The 16,330-nt window shown below is 42.1% G+C and overlaps 1 protein-coding gene across 4 annotated transcripts in view; it reads left to right on the forward strand.

Annotated features, from left to right (window-relative positions):
* Positions 1–16,330, forward strand: part of pbrm1l (polybromo 1, like) — a 38,473-nt gene that overhangs the window by 2,341 nt on the left and 19,802 nt on the right. For all 4 annotated transcript variants that reach the window (XM_064965856.1, XM_064965858.1, XM_064965857.1 and 1 more), the window contains exons 3-15: positions 1,395–1,492; positions 1,624–1,771; positions 5,321–5,470; positions 5,757–5,942; positions 6,272–6,370; positions 6,568–6,745; positions 6,906–7,122; positions 7,399–7,540; positions 9,665–9,762; positions 10,288–10,426; positions 10,743–10,880; positions 11,489–11,600; positions 13,289–13,496. In XM_064965856.1, the coding sequence (XP_064821928.1) occupies positions 1,395–1,492; positions 1,624–1,771; positions 5,321–5,470; positions 5,757–5,942; positions 6,272–6,370; positions 6,568–6,745; positions 6,906–7,122; positions 7,399–7,540; positions 9,665–9,762; positions 10,288–10,426; positions 10,743–10,880; positions 11,489–11,600; positions 13,289–13,496 (1,913 nt within the window). The remainder of the gene's footprint in view (positions 1–1,394; positions 1,493–1,623; positions 1,772–5,320; positions 5,471–5,756; positions 5,943–6,271; positions 6,371–6,567; positions 6,746–6,905; positions 7,123–7,398; positions 7,541–9,664; positions 9,763–10,287; positions 10,427–10,742; positions 10,881–11,488; positions 11,601–13,288; positions 13,497–16,330) is intronic.

Raw genomic sequence — 16,330 nt, forward strand, 5'->3', positions numbered from 1 at the left:
GATGCGCACTTCTAATGTCAATCTATGGCAGCACCCAAGGGGCTTGAATCTTGCGGTGACGTAGTGTCCCCATGAGTGACAGAACACTGAGCCAATTACGGCGCAACTTGAGAACATTATCAACCCCTGCCCTCTGTATTTTCCGCTGGCTGCCCCACCACCACAGAAAGCAGTGAGCTGGGCTGAAATGCGTGTATTTTGGAGATGCCTTACTCAAGAAAGCAAAAAAGAGACTATGTTTGTATGTGGATTTATGAACTAAATTATTATTTTTTGCATTGTTTGCAAACTGATGTGACACACATTAATGTGGGGAAAAAAACATAAAATTAACTACAAAATATATACACAACCATTCAAAGGTTTGTTTCACTTAGAATTGTTCTTGTTTTTGAAAGAAAAGCTCATTTTTGGTCCATTTTAAAATAACATCAAATTGATCTGAAATACAGTGTAGACATTGTTAATGTTGTAAATGACTATTGTAGCTGGAAACGGCAGATTTTTATGGAATATCTATATAGGAGTGCAGAGACCATTATCAACAAACATCACTCCTGTGTTCCAATGGCACATTGTGCTAGCTAATCCAAGTTTATCATTTTAAAAGGCTAATTGATCATTAGAAAACCCTTTTGCAATTATGTTTCCACAGATGAAAACTGTTGTGCTGATTAAAGAAGCAATAAAACTGTCCTTTAGATTAGTTGAGTATCTGGAGCATCAGCATTTGTGGGTTTGATTACAGGCTCAAAATGGCCAGAAACAAAGAATTCTGAAACTCGTCAGTCTATTCTTGTTCTGAGAAATTAAGGCAAAACCCATTGAATTTGACAGACATCAGTAAACGTCTGCAAAAAAACTAAATCAAATTGTTGCTAGCAGCACAGATAACATGTCAACAGTCTAACCAGCTCTGCTAGGGCGAGTAAAATAGTGAAGCGTGAGGTGTTCTCTCAGTTGTGTTTGGAAGAAGCTAGCCAGATTTAGTTAGTTAGTTAGCTTGGGCTCTTGACTACTGTTGTGAGGTCAGAATGCTCGGATCAACCCTGCTCCTCGGCCAGCACATCCGGTGCGCGCTCTGAACGCTCCATGAGCGAAATGCACTGAATTTACGAATGGACAATCGAACAAAGCTCTTAATTTACGAACGCAGAGAGTGCAGTCTGACACTCCAGAGTGAATTTACGAATCCACCCTGACTATCCCTTTGATAAAGCTTGTGGTTATCTTTATCAACATCCTTGTTTTACTCTTGGTCAGGTTTGTCATGTTTTATCTGTGTGATGCAGTGAATCCAAGTTTCCCCAAACACGGAATTGTCTACTGTAACCTGCTTCGACCCACATTATTATTATTATTATTATTATCATATCATGTTTTGTGTTCAACAGATTGCTGTGTGCCATGAGGTGTACAACACTGTCAGGGACCACAAGGATGACCAGGGAAGACTGCTTTGTGAGCTGTTTATCAGGGTACCAAAGAGAAGGTAAGGGTCATAACAAAAATTTAGTCCCTCCTTTTCGCAACCCATTTTCTGATATTTGGTGCCAAATGACCATGGGCGAAATGTAGAGGAAAACCCCCCAGGTGTCTTATCTCTGCCTCTTCCTCCCTCAGGAAACAGCCAGACTACTATGAGGTGGTGTCCCAGCCCATAGACATGACCAAGATCCAGCAGAAGCTCAAGTCAGAGGACTACCAAGATGTGGAGCAGCTCACTGCTGATTTCCAGCTCATGTTCAACAACGCCAAGACCTACTATAAGGTGACACACACACTATGTGGATTGAAGTCTAAGCTGAAAATCGATTGAAAACTTGATTGTGCTATACTTTGTGGTATTACACTTTGTGATAACAAACATTGAAACACATCCTTTAGACACAGCAGGTTATTCATGCTTTTATATCAGGATTTCCGTTAGGATAATGTGGTACTGGACAACATGACTTGGAAGATTTACATTTACTGGCCATTTTGAGAAATATACCGGACCCATATGCATTGGGTTCGTAACCCATTAGGGCGTCTACCTCGGGTGCTCGGAATGACAGAAATAACATTTACATTATGGTAATTCATCTTAACAGAACATTCAACTCCTGTAATGAAGCAGACAATAAAACGTCACTTTCAAATGTTTGTCTAAATGCAATTCTAAACAGTGCACCTGATGCCAGCAGTATGTGACCGAGATGAAAATCTCCTTAGAAAGAGGGTGACTCTAAAGATGCAATAACTAGGACGGGTTGCTAATATGACTAGGATTGTGCCTTTGGCTTCAGGACAACAAAAGAAAGTTGATATGAAAACCAATAGAACAGAAGAGAAATGGCATATGAGGAAGTCTTTCATAGGCAGCGCAGGTGGCAAAAAGCCTAGTTGATTATTGAGTTGCAGGGCTCAGCGAAAAGCATATAAGTTACGTGAGAAGATTTAAAATATTGAGACATGAGAGGGTGTGTGGCGAAGATAGACTATAGGCGCATCTTGTCCCTCAACTAGCCTACCTGGTTAAATAAAGGTGAAATAAATAGAAATCTCTCTCCAGAATGCACTCAGCTGTCTCCTGACAATTCTTTTGCTGTTTCATTGTGTGAATTGTTTATTTTTATCAATTCCCCATTACATGTGTCACGAGTAGTAAAATATACCGTTAATGCCCGTCATTTGGTTACATTAATTTCTGTTAATGCATTGTATTACTAATTAGGCCTATAGTCATTTCTCATTCTTGGGGTGGAAATGTGTTTTGCAGAGTTCACAACCTGCTACACTTGTGAGAAACACGTTTAGGTTTATTTCATAACTATAATTTATGAGTTTAGCCATTTTTTTCATTGTCTTTTGTTTGGAGTGCTCCATGTGAGCAATGAGCATGGGTCTGGTTTCTCTGTCGTGTTCATGTTGAGGGAGCAAGCACAGAAGTAGCCTACCTGGCCTGCTGCGCACATATGTAAGAAAGTGCCTATTTGGGGATGTTTTCAGCTTGTCTTAACTTACCACATCCACTACTAATAAACCAAGTAATTATTTTCTTCATCCCACACAGTAAGTCAAATGTTATATTTTTTTATTAACTTTTTTTTTACATCCATTGCAAATGATAGGTCTATTGTGAGGAACTATTAGGCTATTTGAAAAAAATCACCAAGCCTCAGTGGAAAAGTCATAAAATACAGTTTGCTTTTGCAAAAACAGCTGTCTGAGGGCTGTAATAGGCGGGTAGATACAATGTTGCAAGTTAGCTAGAAACCACTTCAGGCTGGATCCAGTTGATTGATTTGATACAATGTTGCACTTCACTAGCAATAATACCTCCAGTCAAGACAGATAGGAAAGGGACTGGAAGAACTGGAATTTCCATTAGTATGTTTTATTTGTCAGCTTTATCTAATTTTACTTCGTTGACAATAAGTTATAGGCCACCAGATGCATTGGCCACCCCTGAGTTCCATGTGCTCATTTAGGCTATTTAGCCACCATGAGCACAGTGTATCAATGTGTCCATATGGCAGATGCTAGTGCTCTCGCATTAGTTGAGTTTGAACTTTTATATTTTTAGCAGTATAAATAAAACATTTATGAATTAACGTGATAATGATTTTGAGAAACAAAACGTTATTATTGAAATGAAGCTGTTCCGCAGAAATGCACATATGAAACTCATAACTGGCACGCAGATCGGAAGAAGTGGTAGGATAAATTGTATGCTTCCCCAAACTTGAAACAAGTCTTTATAAATTAATTGCCTACACATTTCTTTGTTTGGATTGTCAAGCAAGGCAGGACATGCCTCATAAAATTAAGTAAAACATTCAGGTTTCAAACAATGTTTTCAAAATGCATACTAGAGGTCGACCGATTAATTAGGGCCGATTTCAAATTTTCATACCAATCGGAAATTGGTATTTTTGGGCCCCGGTTTGCCGTTTTTTAAATTTATTTTATTTATTTATTTAAAAAAATATATATATTGTCAAAAAATGTTCAATTTGATTTTTTACACCTTTATTTAATCTTTATTTAACTAGGCAAGTCAGTTAAGAACACATTCTTATTTTCAATGACTGCCTAGGAACGGTGGGTTAACTGCCTCGTTCAGGGGCAGAAAGACAGATTTTCACCTTGTCGGCTCGGGGGATCCAACTTGCAACCTTACAGTTAACTAGTCCAACACAATAACGACCTGCCTCTCTTTCGTTGCACTCCACAAGGAGACTGCCTGTTATGCAAATGCAGTAAGCCAAGGTAAGTTGCTAGCTAGCATTAAACTTATAAAAAACAATCAATCATAATCACTAGTTAACTACACATGGATGATTATATTACTAGATAGCATACAAGTATCTAAGTATCTGACTGAGCGGTGGTAGGCAGAAGCAGGCGCGTAAACATTCATTTGAACAGCAGTTTTTGTGTGTTTTGCCAGCAGCTCTTCGTTGTGGTCAAGCATTGCGCTGTTTATGACTTCAAACCTATCAACTCCCGAGATGAGGCTGGTGTGACCGACGTGAAATGGCTGGCTAGTTAGCGCGCGCTAATAGCGTTTCAAACTTCACTCTCTCTGAGCCTTGGGGTGGTTGTTTCCCTTGCTCTGCATGAGTAACGCTGCTTCGATGTGGTGGCTGTTGTCGTTGTGTTGCTGGTTCGAGCCCAGGGAGGAGCGAGGAGAGGGACGGAAGCTATACTGTTACACTGGCAATGCTAAAGTGCCTATAAGAATATCCAAAAGTCAAAGGTTAATGAAATACAAATGGTATAGAGGGAAATAGTCCTATAATAACTACAACCTAAAACTCCTTACCTGGGAATATTGAAGACTCATGTTAAAAGGAACCACCAGCTTTCATATGTTCTGAGCAAGGAACTGAAACGTTAGCTTTCTTACATAGCACATATTGCACTTTTACGTTCTTCTGCAACACTTTGTTTTTTGCATTATTTAAACCAAATTGAACATGTTTCATTATCTACTTGAGGATAAATAGATTTTATTGATGTATTATATTAAGTTAAAATAAGTGTTAATTCAGTATTGTTGTAATTGTCATTATTACAAGTATTTATTTATTTTTTTAATCAGCCGATTAATCGGTATCCGCTTTTTTGGACCTCCAATAATCGGTATCGGCGTCGAAAAATCCTAATCGGTCGACCTCTAATGCATACTGCCTCCAGCTGAAGTGGTCGGGGTTTTTATCCCGGGGCAATTTGGCCAAAAACAATTTTATTTATCTGACTTTCTCTTTTTTTGGCCAACAGCCAGCAATTAATGGCTAACGGAAACTCTGTTTTATCTCTGACTTGTCAGGCAGATGGTGTGGAGTACCAAGAGGCCTGCAGGCTGTGGGAACTCTATGTCCACACCAGGAATGAGTTTGTTCAGCCAGGGGATGGTGATGAAGATGACGACGATGGTGAAGACATCCTAGATAATCGTGCTCTCTTCACTGAAGATGAGGTAAAGATTAAAGATCATCTGACAAATATATCTATATATCATGAGATCTTTAAGCTCCTTCCTGCTTTGTATGTCTATCTATCATGGACAATCTACATCATGTTAAGTCAACCACATATATATTTTATTCTCACCTTTTCTGTGTCTACAACATCTACCCTCAAGCTAAGTTTACTCATTGTTGACAAGCTCCGTAGACTTGCAACACTTGCAACTCAAGTTCCATAAGTACTGGATGTACGTGGGATCATAACTTGTGGTTGTTCCTGTATGCTCTGATCTACAGACCCCACCGAGCTGCCTGAAGGAGGTTTTGGAGCAGCTGCTAGATGCTGTAGTGTCATACACGGACCCCTCAGGAAGGGTCATCAGTGAGCTCTTCCAGAAGCTGCCTTCCAAAGTGCACTACCCAGACTACTATGCCGTTATCAAGGAGCCCCTTGATCTGAGAGCCATCACTCAGAGAATACAGGTATCCTATTCACCTGATGCATTGCAATTTGTGTAGAATTGATTGACATCTAATTGGTTAAGCGTATTAATACATAAACACATGAATATAGGCCAACTTGATATCGTTTGTATTTTGTGTAATCATATATGATATCATATGTGTCCTGTGTAGCTCAGTTCGTAGAGCATGGCGCTTGCAGCACCAGGGTTGTGGGTTCGATTCCCGTGGGGGACCGGTATGAAAATGTATACTTTCACTACTGTCGGTCGCTCTGGATAAGAGCGCCTGCTAATTAACAAAAATGTAACTCTGTAACCTAACCATGATATTTTGTGAATCTTTGTCAGATCGGATACTACAAAAGTGTCACCGGCATGGCTAAGGATGTTGACCTTCTGGTGAAAAATGCAAAAACATACAATGAACCAGGATCTCAGGTTTTTAAGGTATATTTATCCTCCTGTATGGCATAGGATATATTTTATACAGCATTTCCCTATTGGTATCTTATGTTCTTGTGAGTAGTTGTGCGGAAAGTCTAGTTTCAGTAGAGCCATGTTGTGCTCAAGCTTTCCCTGCATGTCTACAACTTAGATGTTATAGAAAACACACTAATCTCAATGCTTCCTTATTTGATGTCAAGGATGCTAACATCATCAAGAAGGTCTTCATCCAGAGAAAGACTGAGATAGACCATGCTGAGCCCACTAAGACCAGTGTCCGCATCAAGAACCGGAGGTCAGCCCAGGGAGACCGTTTCTCTGCCATCACCCTGGCATTGCAATATGGCTCAGAGAATGACGAGGACGCCCTGCTCTCTGGTGAGTTTGTCAACACAACAAACGGGCGCACACACTAACCAGATTTGAATTGTTGAGTCTTTGAGGCCAAGCCCTCTTCATAGCTTTATGTTGTTACGGTGTGGTTAAGTATGTGTGATTTTGTAAATGTGTGCACTTCTCTGTGTATCATGTGTTCCAGGCTCTGTGCATTATGACGAGGGTGAGTCTGAGGCGGAGTGCCTGAGCTCCAGTATGGACATGGGTAACCCAGTGTTCCAGCTGTATGAGGCTGTGAGGGGAGGCAGGAACAGCCAGGGACCGCTCCTTTCTGAACCCTTCCTCCAGCTGCCCTCCAGGAAAGAATACCCTGACTACTACCAGCAGATCAAACACCCCATCGCCCTGCAGCAGATCAGGTAGGAATAGGCTACTACAGTACATCGTCCTATAGGCACTGTACATGGAGAGTTGGTGTCCGTGTAGCTAACGTCAGTCAATGATGAAAAAGAGAATGTCCGCTCACAGTGTTGCTGCTCCCAATGCATTTTTTTTGTTCGTTTTTCTTTTTTCTCCTTTTTTGCGAGCAGCAAAACTCTATGGACCTTGTTTTTGTCCAGCTCCTGGTGCTATTTTGAATGCATGTAAAAACCCATCCATTCAGTGAATGATGAACTTCTTTGTCCCTGTCTCAGGGAGAAGATGAAGAATGGGGAGTACGAGAGTGTGGAGCAGATGGACTCTGACCTTACTCTGATGTTTGAGAATGCCAAGTGTTACAACGTGCCCACCTCAGGCATCTCCAAACGGGCCCTCCGGCTGCAGCAGATCCTGCTGGTCAGTAGAGGGACTTGGATCTTGTTTGCCCTTTGCCGTTGGTTTAGGACGGGGCTCTCCAGCCCTGTTCCTGGGGACCTACCCTCTTGCAGAGTTTCACTCCAACCCCAGTTGTAACTAACCTGATCTAGTGCCTTGCAAAAGTATTCACCCCCCTTGGCCCCCTATTCACCCCTCTATTTTGTTGCATTACAACCTGTAATGTAAATAGATTTTTATTAGGATTTCATGTAATGGACATACACAAAATAGTCCAAATTGATGAAGTGAAATGAAAAATAATGTTTAAAAATGGAAAAGTGGTGTGTGTGCATATATTCACCCCCTTTGCTATGAAGCCCCTAAATAGGATCTGGTGCAACCAATTACCTTCAGAAGTCACATAATTAGTTAGATTGCACACAGGTGGACTTTAAGTGTCACATGATCTCAGTATATATACACACCTGTTCTGAAAGGCCCCAGAGTCTGCAACACCACAAAGTGGCACTATGAAGACCAAGGAGCTCTCCAAACAGGTCAGGGTCAAATTTGTGGAGAAGTACAGATCAGGGTTGGGTTATAAAAAAATATCTGAAACTTTGAATACCCCATGGAGCACCATTTTAAATCCATTATTAAAAAATGTAAAGAATATGACACCACAACAAACCTGCCAAGAGAAGGCCGCCCACCAAAACTCATGGACCAGGCAAGGAGGGCATTAATCAGAAAGGCAACAGAGAGACCAAAGATTACCTTGAAGGAGCTGCAAAGCTCCACAGCAGCGATTGAATTAACTGTCCATAGGACCACTTTAAGCCGTACACTCCACAGAGCTGGGCTTTACGGAAGAGTGGGCAGAAAAAAATAAGCAAACATGTTTGGTGTTTGCCAAAAGGCATGTGGGAGACTCCCCAAACATATGGAAGGTACTCTGGTCAAATGAAACTAAAATGGTGCTTTTTGGCCATCAAGAAAAACCCTATGTCTGGCGCAAACCCAACACCTCTCATCACCCCGAGAACGCCATGCCAACAGTGAAGCATGGTGGTGGCAGCATCATGCTGTGTGGGTGTTTTTCATCGGCAGGGACTGAGAAACTGGTCAAAATTGAAGGAATGATGGATGTCTCTAAATACAGGGAAATTCTTGAGGGAAACCCGTTTCAGTCTTCCAGAGATTTGAGACAATGACCCTAAGCATACTGCTAAAGCAACCCAGACTTCAATCCAATTGAGAATCTGTGGTATGACTTAAAGATTGCTGTACACCAGCGGAACCCATCCAACTTGAAGGAGCTAGAGCAGTTTTGCCTTGAAGAATGGGCAAAAATCCCAGTAGTTAGATGTGCCAAGCTTATAGAGACATACTCCAAGAGACTTGCAGCTGTAATTGCTGCAAAAGGTGGCTCTATAAAGCATTGACTTTGGGGGGGGGCGAATAGTTATGCACGCTCAAGTTTTCTGTTTTTTGTCTAATTTCTTGTTTGTTTCACAATAAAAATATATATATTTTGCGTCTTCAAAGTGGTAGGCATGTTGTGTAAATCAAATGATACAAACACCCCCAAAATCTATTTTAATTCCAGGTTGCAAGGCAACAAAATTGGAAAAATGCCAAAGGGGGTGAATACTTTCGTAAGCCACTGTATAGCTTATCAACCAGATAATTATTAGAATCAGGTGCGCTAGATTGGGGTTGGAGAAAAAACCTACAGGGCGGTAGCTCTCCAGGAACAAGGTTGGAGAGCCCTGGTTTAGGGTAAGAGCTGAATATATTAAACTAGTTAAGAGTTCACTGGTAGGATTTCTTTCTGGTGGTGGGTTGGGACTGGAACTGTAGGAATACAAGACATAAAAATGCTAATTCTGGTAGGGTTTTTATATAACAGTGGTGGCTGCTGAGAGGAGGGTGGCTCATAATAATGGCCAGAACGGAGCAAATGGAATGGCATCAAGCACATGGAAACCATGTTTTTGATACCATTCCACTTATTCCGCTCCAGCCATTACCATGGGTCCGTCCTCCCCAATTAAGGTTCCACCAACCTCCTGTGCTGTATACAAAATAATTTAAGACCGAATGGTGAGTAGTACACTATTGTTATTGTTTTGAATGCAGTATGTAATGAATGTTTTGCAGCTTAAGAAGAGGGAGCTTTTGAGGAGAGGTGACGAAGAGGAACAGGACAGCATTCTGTCCTCTGACACAGGAACTGGCAGTGCCACCAAGAGGAAAAGGTAGGACCACTTCTCTTGTTCTCTTTCCTTCCTTACCACGTTGACAGAGATGCCGATTGTTGCCATCTCACACCAAGTCAACCACCTATCGCTTTCATTCTCGATTTCTGTGTCTATCTACAACAGCTGCCCTCATGCTTATAAGTCACAGGAGGTTGGTGGCACCTTAATTGTGCAGGACGGGCTCATAGTAATGGCTGGAACAGAATGGACGGAATGGTATCGAACGCATCTAACACATGGTTTCCATGTGTTTACCATTCCATTGACGCCAATCCAGCCTATGTTATGAGCTGTCCTTCCCTCAGCAGCCTCCTGTGTTATAAGTTGACCCTTTGTCAAGCTAAGTAGATCTGCAACACTTACACTCAAGTTGCCTACAGGCGGCCAGGTTTTTTTGATCAAATCTATAAAGCATTAATTCGCTATCCTGACAACTTGTGTTAGCTAATATTGCATTCATACATATTTTATATTTAATTTAAAAAAGTAACTTCACTAACCCAGGCTTCCCTTGCCCTGCAGCCATAAGAAGAACATGAAGAACCGTATGAAGGCACTGTATGCTGCAGTGACTGAAGCCAGAGAGCCAGGGACCAACCGGAGGCTCTGTGATCTGTTCATGGTCAAGCCCTCCAAGAAGGATTACGCAGACTACTACAAGGTAGATATGAGTTCAACACAAGGCTTTCACAATCCACTAGTTGGTGGTTGCTAGGGTCAATTCATCAAAGTTTTTCTTTAAATGTACCAATCTTACTTTCCATGACAAAATGTAGTCCGGTGTATTGGACGTATCCTATTGCAGTGGAGAAACGCCACACATATTTTCTATCCAAGCAGAATCTTGTTTATTTGAAACGCGTATCTCGGGTTCAGCAATGGAAAATATCTTGGAATTGTTATTTTTATTCCCCAATGTTGGAATCGATACAGATGCCGTGGATCGACTAATCTATGAACCTCCCTCCTCCTATCAGGTGATCCTGGAGCCCATGGACCTTAAGACCATCGAGCACAACGTCCGCTCAAAGCGCTACGCAACCGAAGAAGCCCTGATGGACGACATGAGGCTGATGTTCCGCAATGCACGTCACTACAACGAGGAGGGATCTCAGGTAGGACCACAGCCAATCACTCACAGGGCCATGTCACTGTGAACAGTGTGAAGCGAACCGGTGCACATGCGCAGATACTGTGTGAGAGCAAAGTGTTGTATCTCGCTCATTCAGTATCCTCAGCTATTTGTTGATAATAGGCACTGCTTTACTGAAGTTGAAAGACATTGTGAGATTATTACATTGCAAGATACAGCTTTTGATTGTCGTTAGGTAGGTCTAGTGCACGGTCTGACTGTCTACTAGGTGGCCGACCTGCCTGTACTGTGCCCCTCCCCTCTCTCGCCATCTCGCTAGCTTGCTATGACGACAGTGAGACCCAAAGAATTGCTGGCATTATGAATTCACATGGAATTTTTTCTTCTTCTCATTATAACAGAAACCCGATTTTGAAAAAATAAAAATGTTAGTTTAAACATTTAGTTTTTTTTTTTTTCAATTTGCCATATGCCTAGTAGGTGTAAAACTGGGTGGGACTGACTACCTGAACTTGTCCAGTAAGAAACTGAATGCTGTCTATTCTATTCCTTATTGAACACAACCTTGGGCTAAATTTACAACAAAAGGGAGGGTTGAGTGACATGTTCTGATGTTGTTTTGCTGTGAAGGTTTATAACGACGCTGGCATCCTGGAGAAGATAGTGAAGGACAAGAGGAAGGAGCTAGGAGCTTCTCACGAGGAGGACACTGACAACATGGGATCTCCTAAGCTCAAACTAAGTGTGTTTGACTCTTCTCTATGGGCGTTTTAACATCCGAAAAATTCCAAGAAAACATACACCTTAGCCAAATACACTTAAACTCAGTTTTTCACAATTCCTGACATTTAAAGATTCCCTGTCTTAGGTCAGTTAGGATCACCACTTTATTTTAAGAATGTGAAATGTCCGAATAATAGGGGGGAAGAGTGATTTATTTCAGCATTTATTTATTTCATCACATTCCCAGTGGGTCAGAAGTTTACATACACTCAATTAGTATTTAGTAGCGTTGCCTTTAAATTGTTTAACTTGGGTCAAACGTTTCGGTAGCCTTCCACAAGCTTCCCACATTAAGTTGGGTGAATTTTGGCCCATTCCTTTTGACAGAGCTGGTGTAACCGAGTCGGGGTCTGTGGGCCTCCTTGCTCGCACATGCTTTTTTAGTTCTGCCCACACATTTTTTATAGGATTGAGGTCAGAGCTTTGTGATGGCCACTCCAATACCCCGACTTTGTTGTCCTTAAGCCATTTTGCCACAACTTTGGAAGTATGCTTGGGGTCATTGTCCATTTGGAAGACCCGTTTGCAGCAAAGCTTTAACTTCCTGACTGATATTCTTGCTTCAATATATCTACATAATTTTCCTCCCTCATGAAGCCATCTATTTTGTGAAGTGCACCAGTCCCTCCGGTAGCAAAGCACACCCACAACATAATGCTGCCACCCCATGCTTCACGGTTGGGATGGTGTTCTTCAGCTTGCAAGCCTCCCCCTTTTTCCTCCAAACATAACGATGGTCATTACTGCCAACTGTTCTATTTTTGTTTCATCAGACCAGAGGACATTTCTCCAAAAAGTACGAACTTTGTCCCCATGTGCAGTTGCAAACCGTAGTCTGGCTTTTTTATGGCGGTTTTGGAGCAGTGGCTTCTTCCTTGCTGAGTGGCCTTTCAGGTTATATCGATATAAGATTTGTTTTACTGTGGATATAGATACTTTTGTACCTATTTCCTCCAGCATCTTCACAAGGTCCTTTGCTGTTGTTCTGGGATTAATTTACACTTTTAGCACCAAAGTACATTCATCTCTAGGAGACAGAACGCGTCTCCTGAGCGGTATGACGGCTGCGTGGTCCCATGGTGTTAATACTTGCGTACTATTGTTTGTACAGATGAATGTGGTACCTTCAGGCATTTGGAAATTGTTCCCATGGATGAACCAGACTTGTTGAGGTCTACAATTTTCATTCCTGATGTCTTGGCTGATTTCTTTTGATTTTCCCATGATGCCAAGCAAAGAGGCACTGAGTTGGAATGTAGGCCTTGAAATACATCTACAGGTACACCTCCAATTGACTCAAATGATGTCAGTTAGCTTATCAGAAGCTTCTAAAGCCATGACATCATTTTCTGGAATCTTCCAAGCTGTTTAAAGGCCCAGTCAACTTGGTGTATGTAAACTTCTGACCCACTGGAATTGTGATACAGTGAAATAATTTGTCTGTAAGCAATTGTTGGAAAAAGGACCTGTGTCATGCACAAAGTAGATGTCCTAACCGACTTGCCAAAACTATAGTTTGTTAACAAGAAATTTGTGGAGTGGTTGAAAAACTAGTTTTAATGACTCCAACATAAGTGTATGTAAACTTCCCTCTTCAACTGTATATCTTGCTGTTTTGATTACATTTTCACGGAATTCTCTCTGTAGGGAAGAGTGGTGTGTCTCCTAAGAAGTCCAATAAGTGCCTGACCCCCCTGCAGCAGCGCCTCAACGAGCTGTATGACGCTGTGAGGAACTACACAGACGCCAGGGGGCGACGTATCTCCACCATCTTCCTGCGCCTGCCCTCCCGTGCCGAGCTGCCTGACTACTACGCCACCATCAAGAGGCCCATCGACATGGAGCGCCTGCGCAGGTAAGCTAAAGGCTAGCCTGTATGTGTGTGTGTGGTAGTGATGCGCGGGTTGACTCATAACCCCCAGTTCCTGCGGTTCTATCTGGGGGTTTAGGGTCATGTAATATTGTGTGGATAAAGGCTGGGTTGAATAAAAAGAAAACAATGCCTTACATTCATGGATGTTTTATCATTCTTGTGCAATTTATATTTATAGGTTACATTGAGGTTTTTCTTTCATTATTTTAGGCTAACTGTACGCCAGAAATGTAATGTTTTGGAAAGATGTGGTAAAAGGATGATAGCAATACAGTCTGTGTAATTGTGAGGGCTATATAAATTCAACAGTCACAAGACAGGGACTTCAAATAAGCCTATGACACTTTAAGGGACCTGTAGCCTACTGTTCGGATGGGTTAAATGGAAAATGAAATCTGGACACTAGGTCTATAACCTCTCACATAGCCTTAATATTATCTCCTGAAGAATTAAGCATTTCTTACAGTAAAATTAGGCTATACACCAAATGTAGGCTACATTTTGACTTGGGAATATGAGTTCTTTCAGTATCTTGAGAGAATTTGAATGCACAGTTAGCACCACTACAGACAGTATCTACCTTTATCAGCATCATAAAAGCTGATAGTATTTCATCCACATAAAATATGCATCCAAGCTGAACTAAAATCTCATCAGAAACATATTGGGTCATTTTCACAGCTTTCTATTTCCTTACAACCGGTCAAACTGATGTCATTTGGAAGTTTGAATCCCAGTAAATATTTACATTTTTTAAGTTATTGCATTTTCTCCTCGGCCCCTAAACGTCTTTTGCTCCACGAAAGAAGCAGAGATGACAGTGAACTTTACCAATGTCAACTAGATTGAAGCATTCATTCTGTTGAATTCTTATTTTTATATTTCACCTTTATTTAACCAGGTAGGCTAGTTGAGAACAAGTTCTCATTTACAACCTGGCCAAAATAAAGCAAAGCAGTGCGACACAAACAACAACACAGAGTTACACATGGAATAAACAAACATACAGTCAACAATACAATAGAAAAAGTCTATATACAGTGTGCAAATGAGATGAGGGAGGTAAGGCAATGAGGATAAGGGAGGTAAGGCAATACATTGGCATAGTGGCAAAATAATTACAATATAATATAGCAAATAAACACTGGAGTGATTGATGTGCAGAAGATGAGTTTGCAAGTAGAGTATTATGACATTATTCTGGTGCGCAAGGGTTTATTTAGTATTCTAGTGTAACATATAATGAGAGGAGAGAAGCTGCATGTATCTAATATAGACAAGTTGACTAAGAAATAGCCTACCAAAATGTCGGAAATTATAAGCAGAACCATATCTATATCGGGTAAGAAACTCCTGCACCTCCTGTCAACTCTTTCTGCCGTCTCTGACTGTAGCCTACAGAGAATTCTCTAAATTAGCGGGTCAGGGTTGAGTATGTGCCTCAGATTTTCACTTTATTACATATAGTTGGGTGGTTGCGGGTGGGTTATTAGCAATTGCAGGTGGGTGTGGGTGAACAAACAGCTGACCCTTCCACCACTAGTGTGTGGCTAGCTAAAGGTTAGGTTGCTGGGTGGTTAGAGAGGTGGGCCAGGAACTAAAGGAGTAAAGGAGTGGTTCTGCAGGGGGTGACCACAGACCACTTCTCAGTTCCTATGCTTCCTGGCTGATGTTTTGGTCACTTTTGAATGCTGGTGGTGCTTTCACTCTAGTGGTAGCATGAGACGGAGTCTACAAACCACACAAGTGGCTCAGGTAGTGCAGCTCATCCAGGATGGAACATCAATGCGAGCTGTGGAAAGAAGGTTTGCTTTGTCTGTCAGCGTAGTTTCCAGAGCATGGAGGCGCTACCAGGAGACAGGCCAGTACATCAGGAGACGTGGAGGAGGCCGTAGGAGGGCAACAACCCAGCAGCAAGACCGCTACCTCCGCCTTTGTGCAAGGAGGAGCACTGCCAGAGCCCTGCAAAATGACCTCCAGCAGGCCACAAATGTGCACGTGTCTGCTCAAACTGTCAGAAACAGACAACATAAGGGTGGTATGAGGGCCCTACGTCCACAGGTAGGGGTTGTGCTTACAGCCCAACACCGTGCAGGACGTTTGGCATTTGCCAGAGTACACCAAGATTGGCAAATTCGCCACTGGCGCTCTGTGCTCTTCACAGATGAAAGCAGGTTCACACTGAGCACATGTGACAGACGTGACAGAGTCTGGAGACGCAGTGGAGAACGTTCTGCTGCCTGCAACATCCTCCAGTATGACCGGTCAGTCATGGTGTGGGGTGGCATTTCTTTGGGGGGCTGCAACAGCCCTCCATGTGCTCGCCAGAGGTAGCCTGACTGCCATTAGGTACCGAGATGAGATCCTCAGACCCCTTGTGAGACCATATGCTGGTGCTAGACCTCATGTGGCTGGAGTGTGTCAGCAGTTCCTGCAAGAGGAAGGCATTGATGCTATGGACTGGCCCGCCCCTTCCCCAGACCTGAATCCAATTGAGCACATCTGGGACATCATGTCTCGCTCCATCCACCAACGCCACGTTGCACCACAGACTGGCGTTTTAGGGAGGTCATACAGGCACGTGGAGGCCACACACTACTGAGCCTCATTTTGACTTGTTTTAAGGACATTACATCAAAGTTGGATCAGCCTGTAGTGTGGTTTTCCACTTTAATTTTGAGTGTGACTCCAAATCCAGACCTCCATGGGTTGATAAATTTGATTTCCATTGATAATTTTTGTGTGATTTTGTTGTCAGCACATTCAACTATGTAAAGAAAAAAGTATTTAATAAGAATTTTTCATTCATTCAGATT

The sequence above is a fragment of the Oncorhynchus masou genome, chromosome 5 (assembly GCF_036934945.1).
Source record: "Oncorhynchus masou masou isolate Uvic2021 chromosome 5, UVic_Omas_1.1, whole genome shotgun sequence".
Taxonomy (NCBI): Eukaryota; Metazoa; Chordata; class Actinopteri; order Salmoniformes; family Salmonidae; genus Oncorhynchus; species Oncorhynchus masou.